The 13893-nt window shown below is 50.0% G+C and overlaps 1 protein-coding gene across 4 annotated transcripts in view; it reads right to left on the bottom strand.

The window, feature by feature from the left end:
* Positions 1-13893, bottom strand: part of C2CD2 (C2 calcium dependent domain containing 2) — a 63832-nt gene that overhangs the window by 6456 nt on the left and 43483 nt on the right. For 2 of the 4 annotated variants that reach the window (XM_032630139.1, XM_032630136.1), the window contains exons 7-13: positions 13006-13114; positions 10629-10693; positions 8824-8948; positions 8163-8337; positions 7229-7342; positions 4677-4804; positions 2732-3059 (exon numbers count right to left, since the gene is read on the bottom strand). In XM_032630139.1, coding sequence (XP_032486030.1) covers positions 2732-3059; positions 4677-4804; positions 7229-7342; positions 8163-8337; positions 8824-8948; positions 10629-10693; positions 13006-13114 — 1044 coding nt within the window. Of the gene's footprint in view, positions 1-277; positions 2592-2731; positions 3060-4676; positions 4805-7228; positions 7343-8162; positions 8338-8823; positions 8949-10628; positions 10694-13005; positions 13115-13893 lie in introns of those variants that run through there. The other 2 variants (XM_032630138.1, XM_032630137.1) reach the window with 2 other exon arrangements.

Consider the following 13893-nt stretch of genomic DNA (forward strand, 5'->3'; position numbering starts at 1 on the left):
AAAAGAAAAGTTTGCAACGGCAAAATCAGAACGAGAGACGTGCGAGTTTGAAGCGTTTGCGTTAAATACAACATGGGACGCTACTGCACAGGACGCTTGGAAAGGTTTGTTTTTTCCTTTTTAATATTTTTCAGAGTCTCCACCAATACTTTTGTTCTTACTTGTGGTAAAATACACATAACATAAAATGCACCATCGTAGCCAGTTCTAAGTGTAGAGTCCGGTTGTATTAAGTACATTCACATATTTGTACTAGCACATCAATGCTTTGTTAAGATAAAAATGAAACCAAATTTGACGAAGGCATTTCCTGTCTTGGCTGTGTCATAACCATACGTACATTTCCAATCAGCAGGGCTCCAGGGGAATTCTAAAGAGGCAGTTCTGGAAAGCTAGAGCCAACTCCTTCCTAGGACAGGGGTGCAGGTGGTTCTTGAACTGAAAAATAGGCTTCAGTTTACAAAGGAGAGAAAACCCCACAGAGCTGCCCCCTAGATCACCAGTTTGGAAGAAATTCTGGTGGAAAAGGAAGACTATTTGGTACCCATAAAGCATAATCATCTAAGGTTCTGACAGTATCTCGTAGAGATGCCGAGTGCAAATCTCTCAGGAAACAACGGAATGAAAAGCAATTTTTAAAACGCTGCCCAGTGTGTCCCTTTAAAAACTCCCGGGTCTGTGCAGCGCTAAGAGTGAGGTGCATGACCGCTGGCTCAGCGTCCGTGCCCGGCCCCAGCTGCCAGGCCTCAGGGTGGAGCAAAAGGCACACCTGCCTTTTGGGCACCAGGTCCCCAAAAGTGAGGGTGTCATCCACCTGGCCGGTGACGGGAGAGGAGCGGGGTGGCCAGGACACAGCAAGGACGGAAACCCAAGGGAAAGAGCTCCCCGGAAGGGACAGCAGAGGGAGGGAGGGAGGCAGGGCAGGAGGGATGGGATGAAGGAACAGCGGTCTCCGAACGGGCCCGGGGTGGTGAGGCTCGGCCTTCCAGAATGAACGGACGGCGGGAGGGAGGGGCGGGTTCTGTGAGAAGAGGAGGTGGCCTGCTGGTCCATCAGGTCACAGATGGGGCACCCCACCTGCACTCCACCCTGCCCAGCGCCCACCTGCCTTCCTCAAGTCCAGGGGAGCCCCCTTGGGCTGCTCTGGCCCCAAGACAAAGCCCAGGCCGGGGGCACGTGCCGGGCTGTGTACCAGCGGCCGGGCCACCTTTTCCAGAACAGAAAGAAGCCAGGGAGCCACCACAGAGGGCGGTGCTCATTGCCACGCTGCTCCCGGCCCCCCGACAGGGTCCTCGGGATGACGCCAAGCCCAGGTAGCAGGCAGATAGAGCCCGACCTCCATCGCAGGGTCTGGAAATCACACCCAGGAACCTGCTTCTTCCTCTCTCTCCGCCTCTTCCTTGGCTTCCACCCCGTCTGTCCCGCTCTGCTCCGGCGAGGGGGTGGGTCATGGGGGAGCCCAGGAAGCGGACGGGAAAGAGGAGGGCCAGTCAGGATGCCGACCTTCCCCGGCGGGCCTCTCGCACAGGATGCTGTGGTGGGGTGCTGAGCGCCACCCCTGGCCTCCACCCACCTGAACCCCCAGCACCCTCTGCCCCCAGCTGTGCCAACTGAAACGGTCTCCAGCCATGGCTGGTGCCCCCCAGGGAGGGGGCACGATCGCCCCACGTAGGAACCACTGGTCCGTGGCACCAAGAACAGAGCAGCTCCCCAAGGTTTCCGACCCGATTGGCTGAGACTTCTAATGTCTACACTCGCGGGGGAGCCGGGACTTGGTGCAGAGTTGCACCCAGGACTGCTGGTTTGGCTCCGGCCCCTGCCTGGGCTCTCCCCGCCTGTCCTCCGCACTGGGCTCTCCTATCACCGCCTGGCCGGTGGGGTTCTCGGGGAGGTGGGCGCACGTGGTGGGCACATCCCCATTTACAGAGGAGGGAGCTGAGACTCAGTGAGTCTTGAAGCCTCACATCTGGAACTGGCCCGAGCCTCTGGACTACATTCCCTCGGCAAGTATCTTCAGGTCACCATCGTGCCAAAGCACCGTCTGGGAAAAACTGCACGCGCTGAAGACATTTACAGATTTAGAGCACTGATTTAGCGCTAACAGGAAACAGTCGCTTATTCCAATGCAATGATTCCCTCACTACTGCACACATATTAAGTTAATGGCTAGTTTTCTAGGGAGCTCATCTCCCCGTGGACCCTGTCAGGGTTGAGTCTGGTTTGCTTTCCGTTGGTGGGGGGGAGTCTGAGAGGCACACAAGGGGAGGGGTGCCCATCTCTGCAGCTGAGGGAAGCCCAGTCTCTGCCCGGCTGGTCTCTTTGGCTCCATCATGGTACCTGGCTCTTGGTGACCCCTCTCAATGCTCTGGATACTTCTACTCCTGCGGGGAGGAGTGCCCAGACAGAGGAAGGGGCGCTTCTAGCCATGAACACAATTTGCCTCCACAAATGGAGAGATGACCCGGCCGCTCACACTGGGAAGGATTCTGAATACAGCCCGCACCCCCTACCTCTGCCCATGGGCTCTAAATGGGCTCGGATGTTCAGCGCAGGTGTTTCTGCAGGTGTAGGGGCGCTGAGGGTGGGGTGCCCTTGTAGAGGAGAAGGGAAGGAAAGCAGAGAGTGAGAACTTGCTTAGCTTGGAACTAGTAGGAGAGCAAAGCCGTGGGGCGGGGGGGAGTGGTGGGGAGTGAGGAGGGGTGGGCAGGGCGGGCATGGGAGGGGCTGGTACCTTTACGCTTCTGGGAAGTGCCCGGCTCCAGCTCAGACACACTCAGGGAGTGCTCCGACAGCTCATCCCCAGCCGGGTCCCGCGGGGCCTGGCCACCCCACGCGCCGGCCCCGGCTGGTGGCTCCTCTTCCAAGTCCCAGGAATCCAGCTCAGTCTCCTGGGGCTCCAGGGCCAGCCGGGCCCCTGCGGGGGTCTCCTTCCCCTCCTCGGGTGGGGCAGGGGCCACGGCCGCCCCTGGCTGGTCCGGGGCATCCTTCTGGCAGGTGCTGTCCATGGAGGCTGTGTAGTCCAGCATCAGGGAGGCGTTGTTGTCCTGAGATAGTGAGGTCTACCCGGGGGGTGAGAGACAAAGTCAGGGTGAGGAAGATGCCACGGATACTTGGAAGAAGCAGCGGGCGAGGAAAAGCCTCAGCGGCCCTGTCCAAATATCCTGGCTGACGGTTTCAGCGTCAGAAGGCACCCCGGCCCTCCAAGGAGGCAGCTAAGGGAAGCATGGGCTGAAACGCAGTGGACGAAGGTCTCCTGTGGCAGAGGGTCGGCCCGAGGTCGCAGGCTGGGGGGGTCTGGGGGAAGAGCATCCTTCCTACGTATGGGATGGCAGACAGGGTGACAGAGGATGTGAGCTCTGGGGTGCCAGATTCGATTTATCTTTAACCTTTGTTCCTACAGCATTTTTGTGTTTCCTGCAAGGAGGAACTGACCGCTGTGCACTTTGTATCCTAAGAGTTATATTTATATGTAAAAGAGATGTAGGTGCTTGGGGGTGGGAAAGTGGTTTGCTGGAGGGCAGGAAAGTGACTGCAGGGACATGGCGGGGGGGGGGGGGGCACCTGGGGGCCGGTCTGCTGTTCCTGATCTGCGTGGCAGTTACACAGGAGAGTCTGCTAAGTGACAGGTGACAACTGCCCTTTTCTGAGCCAAGTCAGAAGTGCCCACTGACTCAGTTTGGGACAATTTTATCATCAGCAAAGATATTAACTGCAGTCGGTTGGATGGACTAAATGATCTAGAATAAAATCTCAGAGAAGGCACAGAGGAGGAGACGGTCACGAGCCTTGCCCTTATTTCACTCATTTATTTATTCATCCTAAAGAAAACCCAGACATTGGGCCAGGCGCTTCCGGGGACGCCATCGCCCCCTGCTGGCTGCCTCTGGAAGCGCACGCAGGTAAGCCCAGAGACTCACCCGGCCCCTGGACACTAAGGCCACATTGGTGACTCACCTCTGGCGCCTCCCAGGACCTGTTCTGGCCCCTCTCCCAGTAGCCAAGGGGTCAACTGTCATCATGTCCTCCCGCCCCACCCTCTCATGCCCTCAAAGTATCAACCCACCCTCCGTGTCTAAAAATTCATCTTCCTCATCCCTCTCCCAGCTACCCAATGTCCCACCCGCCCCTCTATTGCTCACATTCTCCTTGCTTGTTCTGAAACGTTAAAAAGAGTAAGGGACTGTAATGTGGGCCCTCGCCTGCCCGGCGTCCGCCAGGGACGCCTCGCACCCGCCAGCTGCTCTGGACAAAGGTCACAGAGCAGGAGAAGGAAGTAATGGGGGTCAGGATAAGTTTTAAAACAAGCTTCGTTTCTCTGATCGTGAAAGGCATAAACATTCACTGCAGAATGGAAACGGTTTGGAAACGTGTCATGTGTGAAGTGAAAGCTCCCCAGGATGGGGCAGCCGTGAGGGCGGAGGTTCTGCCCCAAAGGGGAGCTGACATCACGCTGGTCTTTTCTCTTTCAATAAGTTTCCTTCACATGATTCACCGACCTCTCGACAACCAAAGCATCCCTGGTCAGAAACTTTCAAGCTTCCTTCCTCAGCAGGATAAGCTGCGTCACGAATGACCCCCCGTGGGTGAGGGAACGTAGCTGACATTTGGGGGTGGAGCTCGCCGGAGCTGATCAAGGGCCGGGGCGGGCTGATGCGGAGCGAGTGGCAGAGGCTCACCTTGGAGACCCCAGATATGACGAGCGTGCTCTTCTTCCGCGGGGATTTGAGCTTCAGCTTCGAGGACTCGCTGAGCTGTCGGATGGCGACTTCGGCCACCGGGTCGGCACCGCTCAGCACCAGTAGCTCTGCCGGAGGAAAAGCGGGCGTGAAGCACATTAACAAAATCTGAAGCTTCGGCAGGAACTTCTGCGGCGACAGATTTGGTCTTTAAGCAGGGGTTGGCAAATATTTTCCGTAAAGGGCCAGACAGTGACTTCGTGGGCAGCCAGCCCGTCACAAGTACTCCACGCTGACTTGGAAGCTAGGAAGCAGAGGCCGGATGTCAAAGTATCCACGGCTGGGTTCTGGGGAAACTTCATGAGCAGGACAGGTGACGCCCCTGGGTCTGGAGCTGATGCTCTGTGGTTACACACTCACCGAGGTGTACGCTTCAAAGCGTGCACTTTAGTGAACGTAAATATGCCTCGACTGAGGTGAAAAACAGAAACCTCTGAGCTTTGGGGAGACTGTGAACTTTGAAAGGCAACGCAGCTACTCCCTGGCCCTCCCAGGAGTGGTCGAACACAAAAACTAGCGTTCAGGGTGACCGGGGGCTGGTTCACGGAAGCTGCTTCTTCCCAGGGTTAATTCCACACCCGGGCCAACATCCGGGGAGGGCTTAACACGGACCTGTGCCCTGCAAGGAGCTCCGTGCACATTATTTCAGGTAATTAACCCCAAGTCCTCTGAGGGAGGTGCCTTTCAGTTTCCATTTGAGAAATGGGGCAGGTAGGAGACAGCCAGGTGGGCGGCGGAGCTGAGATGCCCGGCCAGGTCTCTCCCACTCAGAGCTGATGCTGGAACTCACACTAAAGTGTCTGCTGCTGCAGAAAGATGAAAAGGACAATGGGATTAAGGGGCAGGATGTTACCAGGAACTTTTTCTCAGTTTGGCCTCGACCCGCTGACAACAGATGCTACATTTTGTGTGTGTGTGTGTGTGTGTGTGTGTATATTTTAACGACTTAAAACATACATTGATATCCCACAAAAGGAAGATCAACTTTTTTTGGTAAACATATACACATAAAACTTTATGATAACTTTCAGTTAAACAACAAAAAAAATTTATGATATCAATTCAAAGTAGTAAAGGAATTTTAATTCCTGAGAATGTTTTTTACAGAAAAAAATTTCTCAACTTAGAACTTCCTAGAAAATGTCTAGGTCAATGCCAGGAGGGTTTGGAAAGGCCCTTAAGAGAAGGCCAGCCCAGCATCTTTCTCGGAAGTAGAGGTGGATTTGATTTCAAGAAACTAGGCCTGTTGGAAGTGATAAAATGGAAGAAATTCTTTAGGAATCACTGGATGTAAGATACTATTAAAATCTCTCTAAAAACACGGATGCTACATTTCCCAAGGCAGTGGCGAGGGACCAAGCGGCTGAGAACTCTGTAGCTGCCGACCCGGGGGGAAGAGCGGGACGTGGTGAGGACGCCTGGGGAGAGGGCTGCGCTGTGAGTCCCAGGCCTTGGGACACCAGTCGGGGGGGTGCGGAGCCCAGAGCTTCTGTCCCTCCTCGGCGAGCCCGTCCAGGTGCCAGCTGGGCCTGAGGAAGCTTGCAGGGCTCCTGGCTGCACGGTGCGGGCTGCTGCCAGCACCCACAGACCAGAGGGGGAACCACAGCAGGGATGTCAGCCTGGGGTGAAGGTGCCCCCGTGGTACAAAGCAGAGCTGAGACAGGGCCCCCAGGAGCGGCCAATGAGGGGCATTGCTTCTGTCTAGGATTTTGCAGCTGGGGGGGGGGGGGGGGGCCCTGCAGCTTCCAAACAACCAGGGAAGCTCCCACAGGGAAAGAGGCAGTTTTCCACTTCCGCCAGGTTCGGAGAACACACGGCCATCCCAAGACAGCAGCCATCACATGAGAGCTGCCTGCCCACTGCCTATCCCTCCCTGTCCTGTTCTTGACATTGGCAGGGTCAGAAACAGGACTCAGTGGACGGCGGTGGGGAGAAGCTGCCCACCCAGCCCTTCTTAGACTGCAGGTCACACGTGAGCGAAGGGAGAAAATCTAACCCCCAAATTTAGATGATGCTCTGATTCCAAGAGATAGTGACCCAGGCGACCATAAAAGTGGGAAATCTGCATTCAGAGTTCCAGGGGAAACTAATCCTATTAAACAGGTTTCAGGGGACAGTGGGGGACAAAATAAAGTTGCCTTTATGATTATGGCCCCTGAGTCCTGCTTATTTTATGACATCTGTGGAACTAGTACGTTGAACAAAAGAAAAAATAACATTCAGAAATTTTACACAGTGAGGCGTGAGCTAGCTTTTCGTGCTTATTTTGTTCAAGTGTTCCCTAAAACTTACGGCAGGGATGCCAACGCCACACCTGGTCTTCCGTCGACTTCCATTTCCCTTCTCTCCTTCTAGTTAGTTCCTCACTTACTATATTAAAACACCTCTCCCCAAACTCTAAAAAGGGAAAGCGTCCTTCTCACCAGATGCGGGGCTCGAGGGCAGAGCCTGAAGGAGCTGAGCGGGGACCGTCTCGAGTGGCCTTGCGTTACCTGTATCTGAGGAAGAGAACATCTTGCTGACGGGGGCGCCGTGGCAGGAGATGGCCTGGATGGAGATGTCCTTCTCGATGACCTTCACCTTGACAGGTGTTCTCAGGGGAGATTCTGCCCGGGAGACATCCTGATCACAACAGCCCTCCGAAAGCTGTCTGACTCTTACAGTTACCGGGAAGTGAAATCACACCTCACTTCAGCTCTACTTCATGCAGTTGGAAAAGGTAAGAGGCAAACCTTAAGATATTTTCAACAACCTCTCTGATTCTTTTTTTGGGGAGGGGAGGAATGCCCAAAAGGGGCATTGGAAGCCCAGGTTTAAATAAAATTTCAGAAACCTTTTGATTAAGCCGGAATCTCACTTTCTGTTTTGCATTCAAGAACAGTGCCAGGTGATTTATTCTGGGATGATAATACTTTTGTACAGGCAGGAACACATTATAAATTTAAAAAAATAATAAATCATACACTTATACAGAAGTTGTCTCCAGGGCGGTGGCCATGGGGACAGGTACAGAATTCGGCTAGATCGAAAATGACTGCACGTCAAGCCTTTGAATGAATGGCTTTTTTAACATAAGAAACTCTATGCTGGCCACTCACATCTTATGTTTCAAGACAGTGTGCTGTCCCCACGTAAACACCATGGAGTACTTAATGTAACGGGATGTTTCATCTAGTATCCAGATTTTACCTTCAGAATTCACTACAGGTTTGAACCTTGCTTTGGCTTGTCATGTGTCTGACAAGATAGAAAGATAATTGTCTGGAAAAAAAAAAGCTATGCAGAAGCCTTGCCAATTACCATTCTTCCCGTACCAGGACATTTTCTTACAGATAATCCTGCAGCCTACAGCGCTCTGCAGTTTATAGAGGCGAGACATTTACAGGGGAGGCGTGACTTCAGAGTTTCTGCGGGGAGGAAACTCACCGGAGCTCAGCGGGGACGCCCTCCCTGCATCGAAGCGAGGCTTGGTTTTCACGGCAGTGACAGTAGTGACCACGGTCCCGCACGGCATCACCGTGCGGTCTTTTTCTATCTTTGCAGCAGGAACAGATGGAGGCATTTGCCAGGATTTCGCTTCACCGGGTTCGATGTAAGAAAACTGCAGAGAGGGCTGGTTACATGCTTGGTAGTCAGCGCAGACGGACACCCCGCCATGGCACGCTGCCTGCCTTTGCAATAACCTCTGATTTCTTTAGCTGCCGCTTAGTATCATAAGTAACTTATAATTACCCAATTTCCCCGGAACTGACACAGGATGACGAGACCCAGGCTCAAACCCAGCCACTCAGCACATAATGATGGGAACAAAAGCTGGAGAACCAAACGAAATAAAAGAGCCCTTTCTGGGTTAGGCCTGCGTGAAAGGGCATCACGGAAAGTTACCTCAGATAGACAGTGCAACGCAACCCTGGGCAGGAAGCAACCCATTCATGTCTAGAAATGCCTGGGAGGAAACATCAGGTCTTGGACAAGCTTCTCGCTTTACGTTGAAGCGAGGGCAAGACCCTGACAGACATAAACGAAGATGTCCCTTTTCTCGAGTGGGTTGAGCTGGGCCTTGGCATCGTAGAGAATGACGTCATACCTCTGCAGTGACCGAACCCAATGCTGAGCTGCCCGAGGAGGACCCGCCGGTCAGCGTAAAGCTCTGTGGCCCAGAAGGCTGCTTCTTGAACAAATCCAAGGGGACAGTCGTCATCGCCAACAGAGCTAAAGGGACAGGGGACAAACAGGGAACATCGGGGGTGTCTCCATGGGGTTCCACAGGAACAGGATGCCCGCGAGCGGCTGCAACCAGAACCAACTCTGGACACACGCCCCGCTCACTGGGAGATGCTCCCGTTTCAGAACGTTTTAGAAAAGTCAAGGGCATAAAAGACAAAGGAAGGCTGTGGAACTGTTCCAGACCAAGGGAGGCTACAGATGCGAAAATCAAGAGGTAGTATCTGATCCTACACAGGACTGGGAAATACTGCTAGGAAGGACCTCAGGGGCTTGGCTGATGGAAACTGGAATCTGGGCAGTAAAGAAGTGGACCAGTGTAACTCAGGAAGCTGGTAACTGTGCTGTGGACAAATAATATCCCTACTCTTAGGAAATACGCACTGAAGAATTTAGGGTAAAGGGCCAGGATGCCCGAAACTTACACTCACATGGTTCACACTTTACCCTCGGGGTGTGTGTGTGTGTGTGTAGGCAGAGAGAGCAAAGTAAGAGCAACCAGCAATTGTGAGTACAAATAATAAAGGAAATGGGGCAAAATACTAAAAATATATGAGCCTGAGGAAAGGTTATATGGTTGTTGTTTGTTCTGGGTTGTTTTTTTTTTTAAGTTTGAAATCTCATAGATCCCATCAGGCTGGACTGGAATGAAATTCCAATGGAGCCAACAGGGGTGGTGCCCCAGGAATGGATTAGGCAAACAGTGGTTCCGCCCTATGTTCAGATCACACGCCCCCTCTTGGAATGTCAGTTCTTATCTCAGGAGCATCTCTAGACTACAGAACCAGGGAAACTGCCTCAAAAATCCTTGCTAATACCTAGGAGCTTGAATTGTTTTCCCTATGCCTTTGTAACTTTAGGAGGTAACCAGATGGCTAGGTTTCACAGCTGAATAAGCCAGGGAAGGGTCACCTCTCCCAAGTTTGGTATGTTCATAGGGATTCCTAAAAACCTAATAAATACTGAAACTACTGATTTACACACATACACACCAGGTCCATGCTCACTTTAGTGATTTTTACCTCTATTTGTTGCTGACTTGTATCTAAAGCATGTGTCCAAGTTAAGCTGCTATGGCTTATTCTACAAGGAAAAGTCAGCTGTAATTCATGGAGACCAGAGAGCAGAAGGGTGGGGGCCAGGGGCTGGGGGAGGGGCCTGGGGAGCGAGTGTCTAATGGGGACAGAGTTTCGGTTTTGTAAGATGAATTCTGGAGATGCATGGTGGTGATGGTTGCACAACCATGTGACTGCACTTAACACCACTGAATTCTACACTCAAAAGTTGCCAAGATGGTAACTTTTAAGTTATATGTATCAACACAATTAAAAACTGAAGAAAAAAAATAAAAGTAAAAGGTCTATTAAGGCTAAGAGGGTTGAGAACTGCTCTAAGCCAAGAACTGTTGAATAAAAGATTTTTGATATTTGTTTAAAAAAAAAGAAAAAGAAAAAGAACCAGTTGAATATACTTTCCCAAAATGTTTGACCTTGCTAATAAGAGAATGGACTTCCAACCAAACATTCCCTTGGGAAGACCTGGAGTGGCTTAGGGGGAGGGGCCGAGGCTCTGCTGGGTCTCCCGCCCTCCCCACCCCAAGGCCCTGGTCAGGGCCACTGGATGACCCTCCCAGAGAGCAGGGTCTCCGTCCGCCTGCTGACCACCCACCTTCTGAGGATTGCCCATCCTCTGAAATCTGCAGGTGCAACTCCCTCGACTTGGCATTCAACTCACTGTGGAAAGGAAGAAGGGCCATGAATCCTTAAAAATGCTTTACTATTTTCTTGAAATAGTATTTTTTTTTTTCCTGATGATAGAAAGGAATGCAAATCACCATCAATATTTAAGAAACAACAGAGATATATAACCAAAATACAAAGATTATCTGCAACTTCACCATCCAGAAATAGTTAATGTTAATATTTGGTGACTAGTCTCCTAGGGTAATCCAATGGGACTTTCTGAATGATGGTGGAAATGTTCTGTAAAGCTGCTATCAAATTCGGTGGCCACTAGCCACATACTGCTATTCAGAACTTGAAACGAGGCCAGTGCAAACTGAGGAACTGGGTTTAATTTTGTTTGCTTTTAATTAATTGAAATTTAAAGAGCTACCTGTGGCTGGTAGGTACTGTATTGAAAGATATAGCCATATAGTTGTCTGAAAACAAATATAGAACATAACATACCTCTCTCCTCCTTTGTAACCTATTTTTTTCACTTAAGATATCATGGACATCTTTCCATGTCAGTAACTACAGAGCAACATCCTTTTTAACAGGTGTCTAGTATTCCACTATCTAGCCTTAAAAGATTTTATTCAGCCAGTTCCTTAATAACCAACCCTTAATAATGGGTTCTTTCCAATATTTTGTAACTATAAACAAGCTGAGATAAATATCCTCACACATGTATCTTTGCACACACTGTGTGATTATTTCCTTAGGAAAAGAGCAATTGCCAATCAAAAGGTACATGCATATAAGAGATTTTCTTTTTTTATACATATTGATGACCTCCAGAATGATTATTCTAATATATACAGTATTTCCACTGGCTTTTCTCACTTTTTCTTTACCAACCTATAAGGCGAAAAACAATCTCTTTTGTTTAAGTTTGCATTACTTCAGCTATTACTGAGATTGAACATCTTTTCAGATGTTTCTGGCTATCTACGGCTCTTACTTTTGCTTTTCTGGTACAGAAGTTTTGCCCAGTTTTCTAAAAGAGTGCTCATATTTTCATTAATAATTTATAAAGGCTCTTTATATTATACATGGGACACCTTCTTCCATTACTTTTTCTAATTATTGTTTATGCACCAGAAAGTGATTGATTTCTGTATTTTTGTACTCAGCTACTTTACTGAAATATTATTTACGTTAGTTTTTATAATATTATTATTTCTACCCTATATTCATTATTTCTAATAGCTTCAATTGATTTTCTGGAGTCGTCTAAATATGCAATAATATTATCTCCAAGTAATGATTAGTTTTGCCTCTTAGTTGTATACTATTTCTTTTTCTTATCTAATTGCATTAACTAGTACTTCTAGAACAAAACAGTTGGTATCCTTCTCTTGACTTTAGTGGGACTGTTCCTACTACTTATGACTTACAGTGATTTTTTGTTTTTAATCATATGAAAAAAGTGACCATAAATCTTGTTCTAATTAAGTTTTAAAAATTAGAGATGGTTATTAAATGTCACTGAATATCGTTTGGGCATACAGAGAAATAATAAGTTTGTTTTCTCCCTTGATCTAGTGACACAGTGGATTTCATTAATAGATCTCGTCACATTAAACCATCCTTGCATTTCTGGTATGAACTCAGTCGGTCTTGGTGTATTATTTTTAATGTGCTACTGGATTCTATTTGATAATACATTAGTCAGAATTCCTACATCATAATTTGTAAGTGGTCTACAATTTTCCTTTTTTCCATTCTCTTTGTCAGATTTTGGTATCAATCAGAAGTTCCCTTCCATTCTGCTCTGGAAGGTGTGTGTTTCTAAAGCAAGTGTGGAAGGCCCAACAACAGATCTCTCGTCACAGCAGGGCATGGGCATGTAGGTGAGGAGTGAATCGATACTAAGAGCTGCCTTCAAAAAGAAATCCAGGGCTTCCCTGGTGGCGCAGTGGTTGAGAGTCTGCCTGCCGATGCAGTGGACACGGGTTCTTGCCCCAGTCCGGGAAGATCCCACGTGCCGCGGAGCGGCTGGGCCCGTGAGCCATGACCGCTGAGCCTGCGCGTCCGGAAGCCTGTGCTCCGCAATGGGAGAGGCCACAACAGTGAGAGGCCCGCGTACCGCAAAAAAAAAAAAAAAAAAAAAAAAAAAAGAAATCCATGTCTGACTTACAGCTTCCTCAGGTGCTTAATATACTTCTTTTTAATTTTTTATATTTTCTTTTTTCCTCCCTCCCTCCCTCCCTTCCATCCTCCCTCCCTCCCTTCTTTTGTATGAACGGTGCTGCAGAATGGTTTTAGAATTTGGCAGTCCTGAGTAGGTGTGGCCATGGAAACCCGGGCCCCTTACGCACAAGGTGAATTCTTCTTCCCAGGTGAGGGTGGTAGTGTTTTTCGAGAGGGTGCTGGAGAACTTCTGGATGGGATCATTCAGCTGAACTACACATACTGGGTTAATGTTGCCTGTAATCAAACAGAGGGGCACCATACTGGCTTTTATTTTTGTTTTCTAGTTGCATTAAGACAGTTTGCATCTAAAAGAAAGGCCGAGTTAAATGTCTGGTCTTGGCTCACTGGACCTGTGGCTCAGAGGGTCCAGTGTTCCTTTCATTTGCCATTTACAAACTCTCAAAGCACCTCATCTGGGGATACTCACTGGATGTCCACAGCCCCGGGCTGCCCCAAGTGCCCCTGCTCCCCCCTCGGTTCTGACTGCGGGCACAGCTCTCTGGTGAGGGCCCTCCCTGGGGGCCACATCACTCCAGCAGAGATGTGGGCCTCACTTTGGACAAAACTAACAGCTTGGAAAAGGAAGGGCATCTGGGGTAACTGCTAAATCTGGGGATACCTCCCAGAGAACCCATTTCCCTCTTACAAAGATGTAGGTTTGTTTTTTTTGCTTTTGTTTTTTTTTTGTGGTACGCGGGCCTCTCACTGTTGTGGCCTCTCCCGTTGCGGAGCAACAGGCTCCGGACGCGCAGGCTCAGCGGCCACGGCTCACGGGCCCAGACGCTCCGCGGCATGTGGGATCTTCCCGGACCGGGTCACGAACCCGCGTCCCCTGCATCGGCAGGCGGACTCTCAACCACTGCACCACCAGGGAAGCCCAGATGTAGGTTTTTATACCTAACTCAGCTCAGTCAAAACTTCTGGAGGTATTTGATCCAGATAACAGGACATTTCACTAGTGAACAATTGTGTCTGCTTCGAGGCAATGCTTGCCCCACGGCAGAAAGCCGTGA

This window comes from Phocoena sinus, chromosome 4 (genome assembly GCF_008692025.1).
Source record: "Phocoena sinus isolate mPhoSin1 chromosome 4, mPhoSin1.pri, whole genome shotgun sequence".
NCBI lineage: Eukaryota > Metazoa > Chordata > Mammalia > Artiodactyla > Phocoenidae > Phocoena > Phocoena sinus.